Consider the following 20,537-nt stretch of genomic DNA (forward strand, 5'->3'; position numbering starts at 1 on the left):
AATTTCATCATAAGGGGCAGCAGGCCAGTACGAATTCCAATTAACAGTCGGTGGCATCAGCTTCTTTTGGCCCAAAACCAAATAATAGAATAAAACAAAGACATAACGCAAACGAAAACAAAAACAACGGCTTCGGCGATGGAATTGTATCTGACACGTTCAACTTTGACGTTGACTTGGCTTTTCCTTACTCCCAAGTTTTTCCCCGCTCCCTTGACAACGTGGGAAATGCAAATGGCAAGCGGAGAAGTTACCAAGTTTTGGACAAACACTCATGCACATGCCGGGAGGAACAAACAAAGGCTTGGAAATAAACCCATAGGGGAAGAACACTGACAGAAATGTGAATAACCATCTACTATACTCATTCATGACTGAGAATTGATGGTTAGTTTATTAAACAATATAGTTTATCCCGGACACCTGTTGAAGGGAGGAATTGTTAATATATTGACTCATTTTTGTTCAAAATATTATCGAACTTGAGAACTAAATGATTTTAGGATTTAATAGATTTTAGATTGGTATATTAATCACATTTTTAAGGCATGCTAAATTCTTTTTAAAAATGTATTCTGAAAAATATTTTAAAATATTACAAGATACTAATGTTGAAAGGAAGTTGAGAAATTAGAATGTATTCACTAGAGAGTTTTAAAATATTTGACACAGACATAATATTGTAAGCAAGATACATGATTTCCTCTTAAATTACCCCAATAAGTCACCTATTTTTCGCAGTGAATATTTAGTTTACACTTGTATCCGCATTGTCTGCTTTGCGTTGAACTCCCTTTGTATTTTTCCCGGCCCTCGTACACCCACTCCGGGCCCTTTCCCCTACTTTCTCCCTTTTCGGCGTTATTGTTATTTCATATTTTGCTGCTTTGTTTATCCCATCGCCGTCAGCTTCCTTCGATATTTGATATGATTTGGTGTGAGTAGCGCTCGGTTCGCCGGCTACCGCTGGCCCCCGTCTCAAGATTGTTTTTGTTTTCCCAAAAAGGCGTTGAAATATGCATATGAGCCGCCTTGCCTCGTCTCAAGTGGCAGCGATGCATTTGCTGCAGCGGCACATGCGCAACATATGTGAGTGTTGCACGTTGCACTTTGCAGTTGCAGTTTCAGTTGCACTTTGCAATCGCAGCTTGGCCGGAAGTTGGCGCATCTCTGAGCCGCCTCAACAGATTCCAGATGCCATTTCCAGATTTCGCGTACTCCCGGTTACTTAAGCAAATGTAAAAATAATTTCCCCCCAGCCAGATGCAAATTATGGCAAGAAATGAAGCGTGTGGCAAAAGAGGCAAGAACTCGAGGTCCGCCAAACTAGTTTGGTGTCACCGATGACTTGCCAAGTATACAGAAAGAAAAACCCTTAGGTAATATTTATCCATAATTGCTTAAATTACCATTTACCATTATTTTTTTTAACATATTATTAGTAGATTGTGAATATTTAAATATTTAAGACCCATAATCTTTCGTAAAAAATTTTACAAATTAGAAATCACAATGTTTTGTGGTAGTTTTATTGTTTTTTTATGTGTAGTTATTATGTAGGTGCCAGGGCTTATCGTACTTTTAGTTTTAAATATTCCAAACTGGTTTGGGCCTTATCAGCACGTAAACATCCTGTCGCGTGTCTGTAGCACTCGAAGTGATTTCATAAATTTCCCTGCTCCTAATTGCTGCTTCCGCCGGTGGCAAAGATCAAGGCGCATTTTATAAACATTTACAGACAGCCCGCCGAAGAAATTGTAATTTATACGTAAATTTATTAATTCGAATTGTGTTGCATGGCTCATTTCAGAAGAGTTGGCGCTGAATGTTGCCTGGAAATAAACAACACTCGGAGGGTTCGGATGGTGTGTGACATATCCCCAGAAGCGAAGTTGAGTCCACAAATCCACGTTGACATAATTTGCGCCACATGTGTGCGCAACACGCAGCGGCAGCAGACTGTGGCATACGTTTCAGCGGTTGCCAGGGCAAAACGCTCCTTTTTCGGATAAGGTTAAAAATAAAAATCCGTTTTGAACACGTGCGATGCGGAGGCTCCTCCACCGGAGGGGAAATCTACAGACTGCTGCAACTCCAGACGACTTCCACTTTGACTGACAATTAATTTCAATTGCGCATTCGCGTTAATCGCCCAACGAAAAAAAGAAAAGAAGAGGAACCTTACTTGACTTTTCACTCCCTCACTCAGTATATATTTTTATACACTTTTTCTGGCGTTTCTGGAGGAGATTAAAAATATAAGTGACAGCCAGCGCAGACGGGGGATTTCCCCCGAAAGGAAAATGTCAAGTTCAAGAGTCATTACAGCTGCTGGATGGACTAGAACAATGCGTGGGGAGACCAGAACCTGGGGCTGCAGCTGGATGGAGTGGATTATTTTTGACGTTTATGAAGGCTCTAATTGATTTAGGGGGGCGAAGGCGTTATTATTATGGAAAACCCAGTAGGTTGGCTGATGGCCGGCGGTGGCTTATCAGCGGTGCGTCGGCTCAAATTGAATTAAGTGCACTGGCCGCGTTAAAATCACGTGCACCGCAGTCCCGAGAAGGTGGTGACCCGAACCGGGAACACCAAGGATCCCCTGCGAAGGATACATGCAGCTGGACGTCCGCCCGTCCTTTTTTGTTTGCACTTTTCTTCCTCGCACGTCGCCGGCCTCGCACGTCCCGCGGTAAAGTCACGTATTTTCCAGGTAATTTACGTTGGCGAAACTGTTGCCACCAATATTTCTGGCCATGTTGGCCGTTGATTTTAGCCGCGTCTTCATCGGGGCGATGCGGATGCACTGGGAAAAGTGAAATACTGAACTCAAAAAGTACTCGAAGGAAATTTAAAAAAAAATTGGAAACAATTATTGATTTAAAAGAATGGCAAATGACTTCAAAATGTATAGATTAAGGGTTTATATACTGTGAATTAAAAAATAAATATATGCATTATAATATCATAAATGTGGCTTTACAACTTTCTAAAAAAAATATAATTGTTAGAATTAACCTTTCTTTATTTTAATAAAATCCTTAGATATACTACTTATTTTTCTGAGTGTGCTGTTGTTGTTTAACCCATCTCCATCCCCATACCGACCCCCTTTTCCACTCCCATTCCCGGTCCATGTGCATGAAATGCGTTTTTTGGTGTACGTGAGCGGTGTCCTTTTCGCCCCGTCCGCTTATTGTTTTCCCTGTTTTCCTCGCCTGCTCCCGCCCCCGCCCCCGCTCCATCTGCTGCCACGCCCACCAGTTATCCTGGCCGAGTGCAGCGAAATGTGCATAACGTGACCGGGTTTCTTAGTTGGCTTTTAGCCGTCCAAGTCGAGTTCGAAGTGCACAGGACACAGGAAGCGCTGCACTCGCTGCTGCCGCCGCTGCTGCTATTTCACTTGAAAACTTTTCGACAACTTTCGGACAGTTGCCAAGGATACTCCCGCGTCCTTTTGCCGCGAGTCCTGGCGAGTTGTTTGTTTGCGGAGCAGTATCTCCAACTGCTGCGGTTGTTTGCGGTAAATTAAGTTGCTGCCATTGAAACTGCACTTGAGTTAATCGTTTAATTGGTTCATGTTCGCTCGCGGATGGCCTGCGGGGCAAGGTAGCTAACCGCTGGAATTGATGGACCAACTTTCGCCGAGAGATCAGTCGAACAAAGATCAAGGCACTGGCTGGAGTCCCTGTGAATCTGGGCTCATTTGGAAGGTCATTTTATTTAATGGGAGTCCTTTCTGGGGTGGGAAAAATGGGATTTTAGTGCTAGATTAGATATAAGAACATTAGTCATTGTACTTAAAGAAATCTATAGAAATAGTATCTTTATAAGATGGAAGTATTTATTTAAAATATTTATAACTCAGTTAAAAATATATTTTTAGTATTATTCAAATTAAGAATCTTCGAGGGAATTTTAATAAACTCAATGTCAAAGGTTGAAATATTATATATAAAAGCCTTATTATATCCTTCTTGTGGTAAGCACGTCGCCTGTTTTCATTGTCTCCTTGGAATTTTGCCAATAAAAGCCTGAAATTCAAATTTATACCGCCGAGGCGTTTTACGAGATCCGTAAAAACAAAAAGTGAAATAAATAAATTAATATTTTATTTGAGTGGCGGCCATGGAGTACATAAGCACTCGATCTGCTCGACCAGTGAGGGCCGGGCCAACACTGTTTTACGGCCAGGACTTGTTACGAGTTGTTGGCCCTGTTTTATGATGGGTTGTTAATTTTTAAATGCATTTCGCCCCGCCATCTCCCTGCCTTGGAGGCATGGCATGATATGGTATTTATGTGCGATCTGCGCCTGGGTTGGCGGTGCTCAAGTGGAAGCTGTTGATTTTATTTCCACGGAGAGTGCAACACGCGGTTCTCGAATCAATATTATATGGCAGGGGGCGTGGCAGGAGCAGAAGGGGCAGCAGAAGGGGTGAGCATGTACTTGCCATAAAATCTCATGAAATATTTAAACAATCAAACTGCTAGTGAGGCAGCCTGGATGGTGTGGTTATGGGTGGTTAAAGTTAGCGAGTCTCCGCTGCTGCACCTGCCCACTGATGCTCCGTTCTTAGCCCGGCAGGTAAGCTTATTTAGCCGTTTCCGTTTCCGCTTTCCAGCTGCTGGCACATCCTGCGCTCCCTTCCAGTCGTCTTGTGCAAGTTTAATGCATTTAACGCTTACATTTCAGCCCTCGAAATTGGCAGAAACGGAGCGAAGTTCGCCCGCCCATCTGTCGATTGTCTTGTCGGAGTTTTCGTGCCCTTTTTATCTCTACTTTTTTGCCTTTGTCTGGAGTTGCACTGGCGCTCCAATTGTTCGGTGGAATTTCTCAGAAATTGTTGCCAAACAAACGAATTAAATTTCCAGCAGACGGCAACAGCAACCCACTTGAACTATTTATATCCTTGCTGTTTCGGCATCCTTTTTCTTATTTTGGTTTTTTGTGGACAGCGCAGAACAAATCCCAGCGCTCATTGAGGTCAGTTCGCATTGCGTTTTCCCTGTTTTTTCCTATTTTTGTGGTGACATTAGTGCAGGACACCCACTGTGCGTGTGTGTGGTTGCCAAAAAAATAAATGGTTACAGTTATTGCTTTACTGCCATTTACCACCGCATGCTGAGCTCCGCCCGAGTTGTTTATATCTCAGGGATACGGAGGGGCGGAAGATAGAGATAGTGCTGCAGCAGATACCGATGGATCGGATGGCATCTGGATGGCTCCGGCTACCTCCTTTCCTCCATTTGGTTAATTGCAAGCTTTGGCTAGTTTTTAATCTCCTAATGGCCCCATGGCCATCCTTTTGTCGGTGGAGCTTCAATCGATTTGCCAATTATTTCAATGATTCTAAACCGTTTGGTTTCTCCTGGCTTGGCTTCCACTGCCACAAGTTCTTTCTTCAGTTTTCAGGCCACCCAAGCTATAGCTACAGCCATAGGAATAGCTGTGGCTGTCCGGAAAATTGCTGGATAAGGCAGCCATGCAAAATACGGGCCGGAACGGAAGGGCACGGAACGGAAAGGGGGGCACAACGGACGATGCCAGGCGGAAGCGGAAATAATATTCCCCAGCTCAAGCAGCGGAAATGATTTATTAAAAAACGGACCGGCAGTCAACTGAGGAATCATAATAATCGCAACAATAACCAAAAGAAAAAAGTGGTCGATGGCAGAAAAAATGTCAGGGATAAAACTTGCGTTTGTCACACAATAAATCGCAACAGAAATCAAAGTAAAGCGAAAATCCCAAGGAAAATGTTAAGTATCGTCGAATTTGAAGTACACTTTATATAAAAGTATTAAAAAAGCTTATTTATTTATTTATTTATAAATTTCAACACTAATATCATAGAGAAATGACAGTTTTACTTAAAGTGTACAACATCACCAAGGACTTATAAATATTTGTGGACTATTTTTCTAGTTTCTTGAAGCCCTTGGAAAAGCCAATCAATTAACAATACAAAAAATTGAGGTTTAATAATATCTTTAATATTTTTTCCAACAACCAAGTGTATTAAATCCTGAGGATACTAAACAAACTGCTTACCCTGTTTATCAGAACTCAGCATCCAATACAATTGCAGGACAATTACAATGAGGGGGACTGAGGATTCAGTGCTTAGTGACACAGAAATTGTGATTCTGCTGCTGACAGTTTTCAGAATAAAAGATACAAATGGAGCGCAGCGAGCAGAAAAAGTGGAAACGTTTGCAAATGTATCTGGGGCTGCTTGAGCGGGTGAATCTTTAAGTCGGATTAAACTACACTCACAAACATCCGATCTGATCGTTTCCAGAAACCCCAAGCACTTGAACCATAATCAATAAGCGCTGCACGTGAAGTGGATTTTCCAATTATATTCTATCACTTATGCAGTCTGTGTAGCTATTAATTTGGGATTAATGCCACTATCCCAAGAATGGGAGCTGGGGCCATTTCCTGGGCGCGCACACGTGGCCCAAAGTATCTTTCGGATGCCAGTCTCACCCTCGGCCAGCAAACACATGTCAATTAGCAGGAAACACATCTTTATCTGTCCATCATTAATTACAGCTCGATGGGCTGACTTCGTTTTTGTATAATCTTCAGTGATTTCGTTTGGCCATCAAACAAACAAGCGACTGCAAGGGCCACAAAGGCTGCTGTGCACTGCTTGGATAAACAACATTTTGTGGCTGCATTGCAAATTGAATTTGGCTAAAGCTCTTATCACTTATCACTTGGCTGAGCCAGGCGACGGCGGCGGCGGCGGCGGTGGAGGAGCTGCATCCGCCCGAGTGCACAAGTTGCAAAACTAATTAGCAGCCAAGTCAGTCAAGAAAATGTACTCAGCCACCGCTGCTCCCACCAAAATGGCCCGAAGGATGAGCCAGTTGGGGGCGGAGAAGCGGTCCATGAGCAGCTGCACACACTAGCTAATAAATTCAACTATAATCCGGCATTGTTGCACTAAGTACTTTTCATATTTACAGAATATATAAGCTAGGTAGGAGCTGTCTGTGTGTGTGCCCCGCATTTGCATTCACATTTATGCAGCCGACAGGCCTCAGATGCCTGAAACTGAAACTGCCTGGCAGATTCAGACTGAGGCTGGGGCTCATATTCAGAGGCAGCCACAGACAGGAACCCCAGAACTCTGTCTTCTGTCTTCTGAGTTGGCAAATGGGTCAAAAATGGAGGACGGCGCGGTGCGGGAGGCCTCTCCAGGCGACGTTAACCGCATGTGAAAACTTAACTTCCGGTGACATAAACACTGGCAAGGAGCTGGCTTAAAGTGCACCCGGAACGAGCAACGAAAGTAAGTGCAGCCCCAAAGCCAGATGAAATATTCAAATGAACAACCAGCTGAGCTGAGCGCTGAGCATCACATATCGTGTATAGTTGGGGCTGAAATATTAGATCGGAAGATGAAAGTACTTCCTACAGTTAAAAATTATATAAAAGAATATTGTATTTTCAAAAGTTGAAAAGGAAAAATAAATACAACTAACAACCTTAATTTAATGCAAAGGAATTTTTGTTAGATATTTTTAAATTTTAAATCAATATTGACGTTCTTTCTTTAAGGTACTGAGAATATATTTTTAGGTATGTTTTTGATTTTTTGTTTGATATATTTTTTACATTTTAATACCAAGCTAAGGCTTCTTTTTAAATCTACAAATTATGGTCTTGTAAAAAAGTTGAACAAGTTCTATAAAAATACAGCAATATTTTTTATAAATATTAATGCAAGAGATAATTGATAATAAATATTTATTTTTTAATTATTTTAAAACCTCCGTGTGAAAATGCAATATAATAAATATATCAGAAGTGTATCGTTATTGCCACTGATTAAAGTTAGCGATTGAATTCAGCAGATTAGCTATCATTTATTAACAGATTTTAATGGGAATGCATTATGATCAAATATTTATGGCTGGCATATTTTGCATTTCAAATTTGACCACATGGAGCAATTAAAGTTGCTAATTAAAGTTGGTTTGTTGAATTGTTAAGCAATAATTAGATTTTATTATGTTTTGTTCAGCAATCTTAGGCAATATTAATTTGCCCACAATTGTGTAAGGATAAGCAGCGACACACAAGCAATTTGACTGACGTAAAAGTGAATGTGTCTAAGCAGAAGTTGCAGCGCGTGTTTCTGGGCTAACGTGCGTGCGTGTGGGTTTGAGCCACACTTGGCCACGTTTGCAGCCAGACAAAAGGATAACGACAAAAATGTTGACAACAATGCGGGCAGACAGTGCTGTGGTTGGGCAGGGATGCCCAGGATACCCAGGATGCGCCCCTCGCCTGTCAGGTTGTCGACCCGATTGTTGTCACTGCGGACTGAACTTCTGAACTATTTCCGCCGGCTGCAGCTACCAGTTACCAGGTTACCAGACACGAGTTGCCACCACACTGGGCCAAAATTAATTGCATACATGGCCCGCACACACTTGATTTTGCTCGCTGATTTATACCTGAGACCCCCGTCCGTAACTTTTGGCCCGCGTCAGCGGAGAAATGAAGTGCCCAACTTAGCGAAGACGATCGCTTCCTGTTTCCGCAAGCGAAAGTTGTTCCAGCCCGCTTTTGCTCATGACTTTCGGCCAAAGTTTGCGGGAAAGTGAAAAGTTTGGAAAGGAGCAAGAGATCCGGCGACCGAATCAATGATTAGCAAGGGCAGCAGCCTTGGAATCGAAACTTTATGGCTAAGGCAGCTAGTTATAAAGTCATTTCGTTGTCTGGTTCGAATTCAGCCCCCCGAAAACTAGCGAAAAGAGCCGAAAATGTCCCACTTAAGGGCGCCGTGAAGCCCGCTACAGATCCTTTGATGGCGCTAAGGAGGGCAGAACGAAGCAGACAGCACCCAAAGCCGCTTAAGGACCTTCACAGGGTCCTGTCTCGACCCACGCCTCATTGCGTGCCACGCCTATTTGCCCCCAAAGGGTCTCCTTCGGTCTGCCTTTCTGTGTTCCGTCTTACCTCAATCAAAATTGTTACTTTCTAAGCCAATATGTTTTATGATGTATGAAATTTGATGTTGCGATAACATTTTACACGCCTGGCTGCACTTTATTTTTTCCCATCTTAAAGGCCAAGTGCTGCTTTTGGCCAACTTTTAAAGGGGCTCGCACTGAATGGCCAACCCCTTGCGGCTGTCTACGGCTTCTTTTTTCCCCTGTTATAGGGGCTCTTCTTTTTTATACGGGCTGCCGCAATCAACGGCAAAGTTCAATGGGCCAAAACGGATGCCAAACTGCAACTAAATTCGGCTTTTACCAGTGAAATATTGTCAATTTCACAGCCCAGCATGTGTGTGTGGGTCGGCAGCTTTTCGTCGCTGGCAAGGCTAAAAAGTGCAGCTCTTCGGTGTTGATTTTTATCCCCGCACTAGACCAAGCGATTTATGCCCTGAAAGAGGACCAGCCAGGTGCTAGTGCCAGCCAGCCGAAAGTTGTTCAAGATTTAGTGAACTTAGCACTCCCTCATTTTAGGGTATTATGGATTTTTTTACTAGTAATAAGAGGTTCCTTGATGAACTCTTCAATTCCCTTTAATAACTGAAAATATTTTTAAAATATTCAAGGCTTAAAATATAACTAATACACCTTATTATAAGCTAATTTCAAAATTATATAAAATAAATAGCTAATCTCAAACATTTTATATATGTTTAAAAAAAGATGAAAGTAAAGAGAATACATAATTTTTAAACAATTTTTTCAAATACACCAAAAAAATAATCTAAACAATTCTCTTTCATAATTCGAATTATTTAATTTAAAGATTTTAAGGACATAAGCCAAAATTAAATTTTATCATAAAAAATATATGTTATTTACCACTTATAATTTATAAGAAACATTTTTAATATGAATCATCCCAAGAGATATTCTCTAAAAATACTTTCCTTTTCATTTACGATTTTTCCAAGACAAAATATTGACATTTTTTAAACCAATTTTTATAATTGCCTAGGTTGTTATCCATCTAAACAGTTGAAATCTTTCTAGTAGAGCATATAAGCCTCGACTTGGTCTCCCCCCTCGGAGCCCGCCAATTGAAATGTGTCACCATTTTGTAGCTTTATGCATGCATCGCTCGCTCCGCCGGGCTCCATAAAAAACAGCGCTTATCATTCGCTCTTCCGCCGGCCATTTTGCGAAGCGTTTTAGCTTAAGCGCCCATTCTTTTCGCCAAAGTCTCTCAGCCCGCCCACTCTGGCGGCCATTTTTGTTAGCTTAAAATATTCTTTTTATGCGCTCACGATTTTAATGCGCTTTGGCCATTTTTATGAAGCTGTGGTCTCGTACTACACATAGCACGCCGCCTGTCATTCCGTTTGAAATTCATGAAGCGCAGCGCGGTTTTGTAAGCGAAAGACTTAAGCTGCCATTGGCCAGCGGATTGCGGGGTTTTTTCGGTGGCTTGCTGTATGCAAATGCAATGGCCAAGCTACTTAATTATGTATTTAATACGGCAGTTTGCAAATTAACCAGTGCACTTGAGGAGCAGCACTTTCCGAGGGGAGCCTTCAAAGTGCCCTGTGCCGAGACCATCTTTGCTGAATGCCTTAATGCCTCTAAACGAGATGAGTTAACCATTTAATGCCTCGATGCGACAGGGCCAAAAGGACGTGCCCTCGTGTCGGCTGTCAGCCATTGTTTATTTATGTGGGGCAAACGCGACTGCGAGTGTGCGTTGCGTGTGAAATTGTCACGTCAACGGCAAACCGGAGAAAGTCAAAAGAGGAGGCTGCCACCTGCCGTTTGCTTTGACAAGAAATCAAATTAACAGCCCGCAACGTCTTGGGTGTCGTCTCTTCGGATGATGCCAAATGCCACATGCCACTTGCCACATATTCCGTCGCGCCAAGCAGACATTACTCATACGCCCCATACGGAAGCTAGATAGCTCTCAAGTGGCTCTTTGTGCGGGGCTCTTGGCCCAAACCATTGACCTGAAAGCCCGGGGTCTGGCCAAAGTGGCACTACTGCTGGCCTAAAATGCCCAGCACTCTCGACCCCCCGCATTCGAATGCATTTTAACCCCCTGCATGCATTCATTCGTCAAAAAGTTTTCCATTCGCCAGTGTGAGTGTTTTGGATTTTGTTTTGCCCTGGCCAAATGGGCGAAATTGTTAACTTTACATTTAAGCAGATTACAAAACATCAAGGGAGGCCATCCCGGCGTCCAGCTCCCGAGCTGCCCCCCTGATCCTGTCCATGTCAGGAGCTGCAATGCCTGTCAGCCTTGTGTCAATCATTTGCCACTGCCACAGCCTGTAACTGGCTTTAGTGCGAAGATAATTGTTTTTTGCCGTCCTGTGTGAGTTGGCTCTCTGTGTTCTGTCGAGGCTTTAAATTATTTTGTTTCGCTTTTGTGCAGCTCTTGTCCCGGCCCGAAAAAAAGGGCTCCCAACGTGACAGTGGCTTAATGGATGTCTGGCTTTGCTCTCAATTGAATGTGACATCATCAGTCCAGCTGTCGTCCTAAGCCACCCACACATCACCTCCCACACCCCTGGAAAGTCCGCGGAAATTGCTAATTGCCACCGCCTATTTGAGGCCAAAGCTAATTTCGATTAGGCAAAGCCGCAGACAGCATCAGATATTTCTATTTGGCTTTCGGTTTTGTACATTCAATTGCCGCTGCGGTTGACCGGTAAAAAATCAAATGAATTCTAAAAAATAAAACCAATTGGTTGGGGAAAAGGAAGAGTCAATCGAATTAGTCAAAGCCAATGAGGTTTCAACAGAAGGGGAAGTTTTCACTCATTTTGGGGTAATCCCACGCAGAAAATTCCCACCTGTTTAGTATTTCCGAGTTATTAAATTTATTATGCGGTTGGGTGGATTTACATTGAAGAAAGTAAGCTTACTAAAGTGTAAGCAAATTAACTAATAATTGTAAACAAGAAAAAATGACAAAAATGGGTGTGTGAGAGAGATGGAGATATGCATGCATCAAATAGTCAGTTTCCAGGATTGCAATCTTAATTTACTTATAACTTTTTAATGAATGGTCATATTGCAACTACTTTTGGCATGTACATAAGTATTGGTAATCTGAAAAAATTCCCATTTATACTTTTAGAAAATATTAAGAAATGTGGTCCCAAGAGTGGGTGCATGCCAAATGTTAGTTAGTTTTGGAATTAAATTTTTACCATAGATAATGTACTGTGGTGCCCAAGCATATAATGCCCTCGTTATGAATTATGTTTGCATTTATGTGCACTGGCCTAAAACATTTCCGAATTTCAAAGAACTCATCAACTAAATATTAGCACACACACAAGTTCCCATTTTAATACAATTATATATGTATTCGTGCCACCTGTCATTGCCCTGGAAATTCGAGCCGAAGTTGCAGTAGTCACATTTTGAATAAATAATTCATGAGAAATATATTACCGAATTGTTTCATTTGTTGGCAGCAGAAAGACAGCTTGCAGTTGGCAGCCTCATCGGTGGCAATGAGTGAAAGCATCGTTGATTAATTTAATTACGTGGCTCTGAAGCCGGGCGACGGCTAACCGCTTCAGTGATCCAATTGAAAAATATTTTATATTTTAATTGAATTGCATTAAAATGCAATGTGCAATTTATTTATCCTGGGCTGAGGGCTGTCGACGACTGGCTTCCAGGCATGCCAATTGATTTGGCAGCGGTGGCATGCCACACATCGCCGGCACTGACAACGTTGTTGTAGTATGGTATGCTGCCACCGCTATTTCTATGGATCCGTGTGCGCATCATTTGGTAATTAGTAGCTCTGCACCACCGGTTTTACCTCCGATGACCAATAATTGCATATCACTGTTTGGCCACACGCAAATGAGGCGGAAATAATGAGTCTAACGATGCGTTTCTCGCTCGCTTAATTTGTTTTCATTCTTTTTCGAGCCAACACCTACGTCACTCTTCGTCAGTTGGGTACATGAAGCACTCATTAGAGTTGGTAGGGGTGTATCATACACCGAACCAAAGGGCTGGGTTATTAATGAATATCAAATCAATGTTCCTAAGTTGATCAACAAAAAAGTTTTGATAAGAAAATCACAACAAGATAGTGCAACATAAAATGTTAACATGATATACAATCATTCTAAGATATATCACATATTGAAATTATTTACTCTAGAGAATATTATTTGAAATAATTTGGTATAGGTAGTCAACACATCTAAATTAAGAAAACGATTTTTAAATAGTTCCTACTTTCTTTAAAATTTTGTATATAGAGAAGGCTACTGTCCATGTAATGTTTGCTTGGGCATATGCAAACAAGTTCCCCACTTAAATACTTCATAAAAAACACCGCGATGACCCCATTCATATTATTTTTTCCAGTGCACATCTCACCCATGTAGAGTAAAATAGAAAAAGTGTAGAAAGAAGCCCGTGTGGAAGTGCAAGCTTATGTGCATTTTTGTGTAGCAATAACCGCTGCCGTAAATTCCACATGTGCGGCATGCAGGCCCGCCCCCCAGGAGGCGTGGCCAGCCGGCATGCTGGCTGGAATTTGTGACTATTGAATGCCTGTGAATATTGGCTAGTGCAATAGCACACGCTGTGCCGGCTGCCACTTATCACCCAGATTCCCAGGAAAAGTAAGGCCCCCGAAAAACAACGAACAACTCTATTAAAATTTCAAAAGGCACAACCAAGTTTTGGTCTAAGCCATTTACCTATAAATTATTTATATTCAAGTTTATCATGGGCCCAAAAGAAGTTTTATTGGCCACACAATAAGCGGAGCACTTGCCACCCGTCGGTTTTTGACTCGTTGACAGCTCGAAGCCTTTGAGGGCCAAATCGTATTGTCCTTAATTGCTTTTTAAAGGTCTGGAAACTGTCTATCTGTGGGATATACACACTCACAGGTGGCACAGGTGGGGATCGGTGGGCGGATGCCCATGCAACATTTGTTTCAAGCAATTTACTTCAACATAATCATATTAAATTTTCTCCACCTACCCGTTTAGCCAGCAGGTCCTTCGGCGTGTCCTTCGGTGTGTGTCTGCTTTTGTGGGGGGCGTGCACATCGTTTTTGTCTAGCACTTGCCACCTGGACTACGGGACTAGGGGACGCCAGGACGCCAGGACGCCAGGACTCTGGGACTCCAGGACTCGGCCTGTGTATCTGGAAAATTATACTTAAAAGCTGGGAGCGTCCTCCCAGCACACACACACATGCGTCCTCTGACTTTGTGAGCTGCTGGCTGACACCAATGGAGTCTCTGGTACACACAGTGGCAGGGCGTCCTTTTTATAGCTGCTCTGCGGCAGGACCTCCTCTGACTCGGGCGTGTGTTTATTTTTTTCTCCCCTTTTTTCTGCATTTGCCCTGCCCAGGTCGTTGGCTTTTTGCCTCACATGAGGGGGCGTTTTCATTTCCTTGCCGGCAGCACAACACATGCAACATCCAGGCTGCCCCAGGCCCAACTGCAATTATAATTTCCTTCTAATTTCATTTGTAATAAAGTAAAAGGCCTTTGCCACGGCTTGAGTCATGCGGTGATTATGCAAATTCCCTGAAATCCATTCGCCACACCCAAATCATTTCCACAACTCATGGTGCTCGGTGTGTGAGTGTGGCAGATCATTTCCCTCGAACACTCGGCCATGGAGGTTTTCTGGTGGCTACTCTTGGGTAAGTTGGTGGAGTACATCCAAGCAGAACCCGCCTAAACCCAGCTTTTAGTATCGTATTTGGGTGCAGTCCAGGGCGAGGGGAACTGCACCTTGTGCTCGGCCTGGATCGATCGCGCGGTCTGTGGCTATAACAATCGGTGCTACACCATCTTCAAAAGCTCCTGCGAAATGGAAATGCTGAACTGCAAAATGCCTGATGTGTACAGTAAGTACAGGGAAGAGTCCTCTTGGCTGAAATGATAATGATCCTTTATCTTATTTTTATAGGATTCACAGAGACCCCCTTCTACGGCCATTGCTTTAGACCCAATGTGGCAAAGTGCAAGGCCTACCGTTTGTTAGAGCAACTCAATAAAGTAGACAGCTCCGTGGAAATGTTTGCTTGATTAATAAGCTATAAATATTTTAAGAAGAGTATACATTAAAGAATCAGTAATGATGGCTGGTAAATGCCGCCGAATAATATTAAAAAACAATTTTCTTAACCCCCAATCCACTTAAGCCGCTCTTAACAGCCTTAATAGTTGGCCAGCGAATGCCATATTTTACTTATATCAGGCAATTTAACTTCAAAAGGACTGGCAGTTCCTTTGTGGGCGATGGGAGGCTGAGAGTTCGTGGTTACCCAGCAGTGCAGAACGGCCATTAATATGAATGGTACTTTTTTTGTGTTTTTTGCAACCTTTGCTTTTACAAACAAACAGCAACAGTAGCAACATAAAGAAGAATTGCATCAAGCATATAAATGGATAAACATTTATTGCAGTTTATTGAAAAATTGGCGGTTATCGTACACAGAAGCGGAGCAAAAGGGATGCCAGAACGGGGAAATTTGCACGCCCGTTAAGCGTTTTAATTTCACACAAGAGACGCAAAGTTAAGTGCGCTACAATCGATTGGGCGGGCATACCTGGTACTAAAATACAATTATGTTAGAGTGAAAGTGAAAAATGGGAATGCTTTCAAAGCACACGTGGTATTTAAATACAAAATGATAGATTTATTTAAATACTAAACAAATACTTATACTTAAAAATAATAGTCTCATATTACATGAATTACCAGATATACATCTTATAATAACAAATCTCACACGATACCTAATTTTCCCCTGTGACATTTCCAAGTAATATGTGCCTTTGCTTTGGCTAAACAACTATAATTATAATTTAGCCACTCGAGAGGTTATTATAATGATCCTGCATGCGGGAATCCGAAGGGTGCCCCATTATCTCATGGCCCACGCCACTTATGCACATTCACATATTTATTCAACCATTTATATTTGTGTTGCGTGCCTGCACTTTATGGCCACGCAGACACTTGCCGCGGCACACGGGCTGCAGTAAATTAAGTCGTTAATATCTTGTTTATCATGGCCTCCACTGCTGTTGGCCGACCGGCATTGGCCATTGGTCATTGGCCAGCGGACCGCTGGCCATATGTTGACCCAGGTCGTGACTATGCTCCAGTTAATTACATGATTTATACCCATAAATATATGCATTGAGCTTGATTTATGAAATTAATTACTACGCCAGTTCCGCCGGCCACGTACGGCGCCGGGGTAAAAATTTTGTTGCATAACCCATGGGCGCGGGGCAAGTGCTAATCACTTTATCACTTTGTGCAACAAATACAAACTCAGCCGACGCGCTCACGCACACACATAGGGATAATTTAATTTTATTGAGCCCGGCACGAACGAGCAGGTGCACTGGAAGAAATCTAGGTGAGTACAGAGATTTAATTTTCCATTAAAATATATATCTTTATATTCTTCATTTGTAATGGAATGGAATTTATTATGTTAAGTACGAAGTATTTAGATATCATGCAGTTTTAAATGTTTCGCAAAACATATTTGAATTAAAAATATAATATTCAGTTTTACTGCTCTGTTTTTCCCAGTGTAGAATATACATAATATATATTAATACCTATGAAGAGCTGGCCGCCCTCTTTTCCCCGGCCCCAACTTACCAACCAACTACCAACTCATTATAACTGTTTTATTAGCAGTTCGCGCGGGAAACTCCTGCAGGATCTGCGCTCTCCTTTCGCTTCGCCTGCTTCATTTACACTCGCTGCCTGAATTACTTTATTAGTCTAATTAAATGCGCCACTTGTACGCAAAATGGCATGCGGCTGCGAAGGCGCCGAGCAAACAATTAATGAAATTAGCAAAAGTGTTTTTCCGGCCTGGGAGATTTCTTTGCTCTAATTAATTTAATTAATTGCTCCGCTTTGGCTTCGATAATGGGAGCCCAATAATCCGGGCCCAGCTGCATCTGTATCTCCATCTGCATCTGCTGATTTAACATGACACATGGCGATAGCTAGCAGAAACACCTGCGAATCCGCATCCGAGTCCACAAAATACCGCCACACCCGGTGTGACGACATCGGCGATTATGGTTCTGAAACGGAAACCGGAAACGGGAAGCGGGAACCGCTGAATTCGCGACCCACATGCTGCGGCCCAGAAAGATACACATAGCCCCGGGATTATGTCTGCACTGTGGAATCGCAAAGTGTCACCGTGCCACATGCACTGCAGCACCGCTGGCTAAACGTAAGCCAGAAACGAAACTCACTATCGCACACACAAGTAATTCCCTTTATTCTTCCCCGCCAGCCGTAAGTTTTTAAATATTTACACATATGCGAAAGTCGCCTCTGTGTATCTGTATCTGGTGGGAGTATTTGCAAGAAAGCCAGGGAAAAGGTTGGATACAGCTTGATCGAATACGATTTGCTATGGAATCTCTTGGATTTCAAATCGGTATCAACTTAAATTACCAACTTATAAACTAACTACATTTTTAAGACCTTTTTAAGATGAAATATTATAACTGTGATGGTATAATTTAATTGGTTTTATTTCCTATTTTTTTTATTTAGAGCTCTATTCTAAAAGTACGATTTTTTTAGTGCATATATGTAAGGTAATTGAGATGTATTAGACGTAAATTTATTATTTAATTTTCTCACCAGTTATCACATTTCAGATCCAGTTCCTAAAAATCCATCTTTAAATTTAAAAAAAATTCCGAAAGTTAGGCTATCAATTTTAACTAATTTTTACGACTCCGACAGACACAAACTCCAATTTTTGTGCGTCAGATTCTCTGAAATCCCCTGAAAACTGGTTAAATTGTTTTTAAAGCCCAACTAGATGCCCCCAACTTGTCAGGAGCACTTCCGATTGCTAGGCCCCTCTGTTCGTTTTAATAATCAAGTCAGGTACCTTCATCAGAACATAAATTCGCACTTATGAGGCGAAAGCAGAGAAGTTTGGTAAGCCCAACACTATCTGCAATCGACATACACACACTCTCCAGGGGAGAAAGGTAAAGTAAGGTGCGGCGGCAGCCATGAAATATTTTTGAGAAAACAATTTTGCAGCAAACAGCTCTCTGGCACTGGAAAAACTCGACAATGCTTCCAACTATGTAACTTGGTTAATCCTATTGATTTTGATTTGCATACAAATTAGAATCTGCACAGCCACACTGGGGAATGTGAGTTCTGGGCAGGAGGAGCTGGGGAGCTGGAGAGCTGGGTAGCCGAGGAAGTCAAGGGCTCTCCAGGCAGTTGGTTAGCAATCTGCCAAAGGATTTCAAACTAAAAACTCCGCACAGGCTGGCTGCCTGGCTGGTGGGTTGGAGGTGGCAAAAAAGTGTTTAACATGTGTATAACCATATCCAAGCTAAGCTTCTTATGCCCTGGCATTAAATTTCAATTTAAGCTGGACTCTTGAAGGCATCTGGGGGAACTGGGGAGCTCCTCTGGAGCCCGGCGGATGGGGGGACTTTGCCATGGTGCTTCGAAAGCGACGAAGTGCGAATGCTTTGTGAAACAATTAGCATCTTGCTTAATTGTTGCCAGAGCGGGGAAAGCAAAGGCCAAAGCGGAGTGTGGGGCTTCATGTGGCATAGGGTTCTAAAACATTTTAATGGAACATAAACTGAGCTTAGGGAGGTGGTGGCCATCCTCCGGGGTATTTGCTTATACTTTTGCTTGTGCCTCCCCTTAATATTCAGTGATGTTTCAGCAAAGGGGTACTTCTTCGACTCGGCTTCTTAAGGATTGTAAGTCCCCCTGTAAAACATATGTTATAATTTAATTTGCATTTAAAAATATTTAATAAATAAAAAAATTGTAATATAAATTATATATTTCAAAAATAACAAGGCATTGTATATCTAACATCTATCATATCATCACAATTATTGTTTATTGATTATTATTGATTATTGTTGTATCTATTGTTTAATTTCCATAACCTGTTTAATATTTTGTAAGGGATGCCTTACCTTAAGCGGATTCCCAGGTTACTGCTTGAAATCTTTGCCACTGTTGTTCATTTCTGAGCGTGGGTGCGAGCCCGAAATGCGAAGAGAAATATAATGCGGTGCAAATACTTTTCAAGATCCTGCGTTTCACGTGAGTGTTTTAATATCCTTTAATATTTCATTACGGCCCGACATCTGCATGAGCAAACAGCATATGGCATGCACGGTGGGCACATGGTGGCCTCCCTGGGACTCTGCGGCAAGGAATTTCAATTAAGATTAATTCGCGCGTGTATCGTCTGGGTCTGGGGCACCTTGAGATGGGAGGCGCCGGATGGGGGTGCTGATGAAATGCCAGGTGAAATCGGGGGTGCCAGCCCGCGTTTTTGGCACCTCCCGCGGCAGTCGCGGTTTCTTTTCCCACTCGGTAGCACTTTGGGCCACGCCTGAGCGCCGATGCGTTATGGAGAACGCCCGAAACGGGCGGTGGCAGTGGGTGGGTTAAAAAGCTTGAGCGGCACCAAATTGTGCCACTTAACGGGTAGCAGCAAAAGCCAAAAGTAAAAAAGTATACAAAGAACAGGGGAAAATAAAAAAATATAAAAAAGCGCCAAGCCAAGCCGCAGCAGCACGGCAAAGAACAACAGCAACAAATTAAAATAAACTTTAAACAAGGAGGAAAAAAGTGAGTGCCAAAGTAAATGCCGGCAGCGCACTAAGTGCTCCGTTTCATCATCATCCCCATCCTGATGATGTCCTGGCTGATGGCTCCCCCTCAGCCGCAGTCCCAGTCGCAATCCCAAGTTGTCATCGCTAACTGCTAGTGGCTGCATCACCATTGATAACTCGAGTGCTCGACGGGCAGTAAATATTTTTATTCAAGTTAATAACGTTGCTCTAGTTGGCAGCTTTGGTTTGCCGTTCGCTATTTCCTTTCTGTGTTTTTGCTTATGCAGTAGGAGCAGGAGCAGTAGCAGCCCGGCTGCTCCACAGCCTGTTTACGGGCCAAGTCCTTTACGCCGGCGTCTATTTACCAGCACTGCAGTTGTTTACTGAGGTTTCCATCATCCGTTCCCTATCTGCGCTCCTCTGTTTGTTCATTAGCCGCCCTGGTCCAACGGCAGCAGCAACAGCAGCAGCAACAGCAACAGCAACATCGGCAGCATCTGCAACACCAGCAACATCTACTCGTGCAGCAGTTGAAAGGAGCGGCGGATACATTTTTACCCGTCGCTTGTTTTATGCGGTTTCAAATAAATTGCCAGCGAGCATCATTTCCGCTTCCCTTGCCGCCAAAAACACCCGCCCAGCCCCATGATTAAGCAGCCACATTTTTGCTCACTCATCAGAGAGCTCTACGAGCACTCGGAAAAATCTTCCCCTGGTTCACACATATTAGATTATAAATATGTGATGATATAATTTTCTATGAAACTATCAAACAAATTATTTCAATAGTAAATCAAATAATCTTATAAGTAAATAATGAAACCTAGTAAAGATTAATACTGAAACCTAACAAAAATAGTTTTATTTACTTTGGTAAACCAGGTGAACCCTTTAGCTACAACACACTAT

General features: G+C 42.5%; 1 protein-coding gene across 1 annotated transcript; it reads left to right on the forward strand.

The window, feature by feature from the left end:
• Positions 1 to 14,583: 14,583 nt before the first annotated feature.
• On the forward strand, positions 14,584 to 15,137 carry LOC108025173 (uncharacterized). Its single transcript, XM_017095451.2, has 3 exons — positions 14,584 to 14,659; positions 14,711 to 14,866; positions 14,929 to 15,137. Exons 1-3 carry the CDS (start codon positions 14,632 to 14,634, stop codon positions 15,045 to 15,047), a joined length of 303 nt encoding a protein of 100 aa, XP_016950940.1. The 5' UTR covers positions 14,584 to 14,631; the 3' UTR covers positions 15,048 to 15,137.
• Positions 15,138 to 20,537: the final 5,400 nt, after the last annotated feature.

This window comes from Drosophila biarmipes, chromosome 3R (assembly GCF_025231255.1).
Source record: "Drosophila biarmipes strain raj3 chromosome 3R, RU_DBia_V1.1, whole genome shotgun sequence".
NCBI classification, from domain to species: Eukaryota; Metazoa; Arthropoda; class Insecta; order Diptera; family Drosophilidae; genus Drosophila; species Drosophila biarmipes.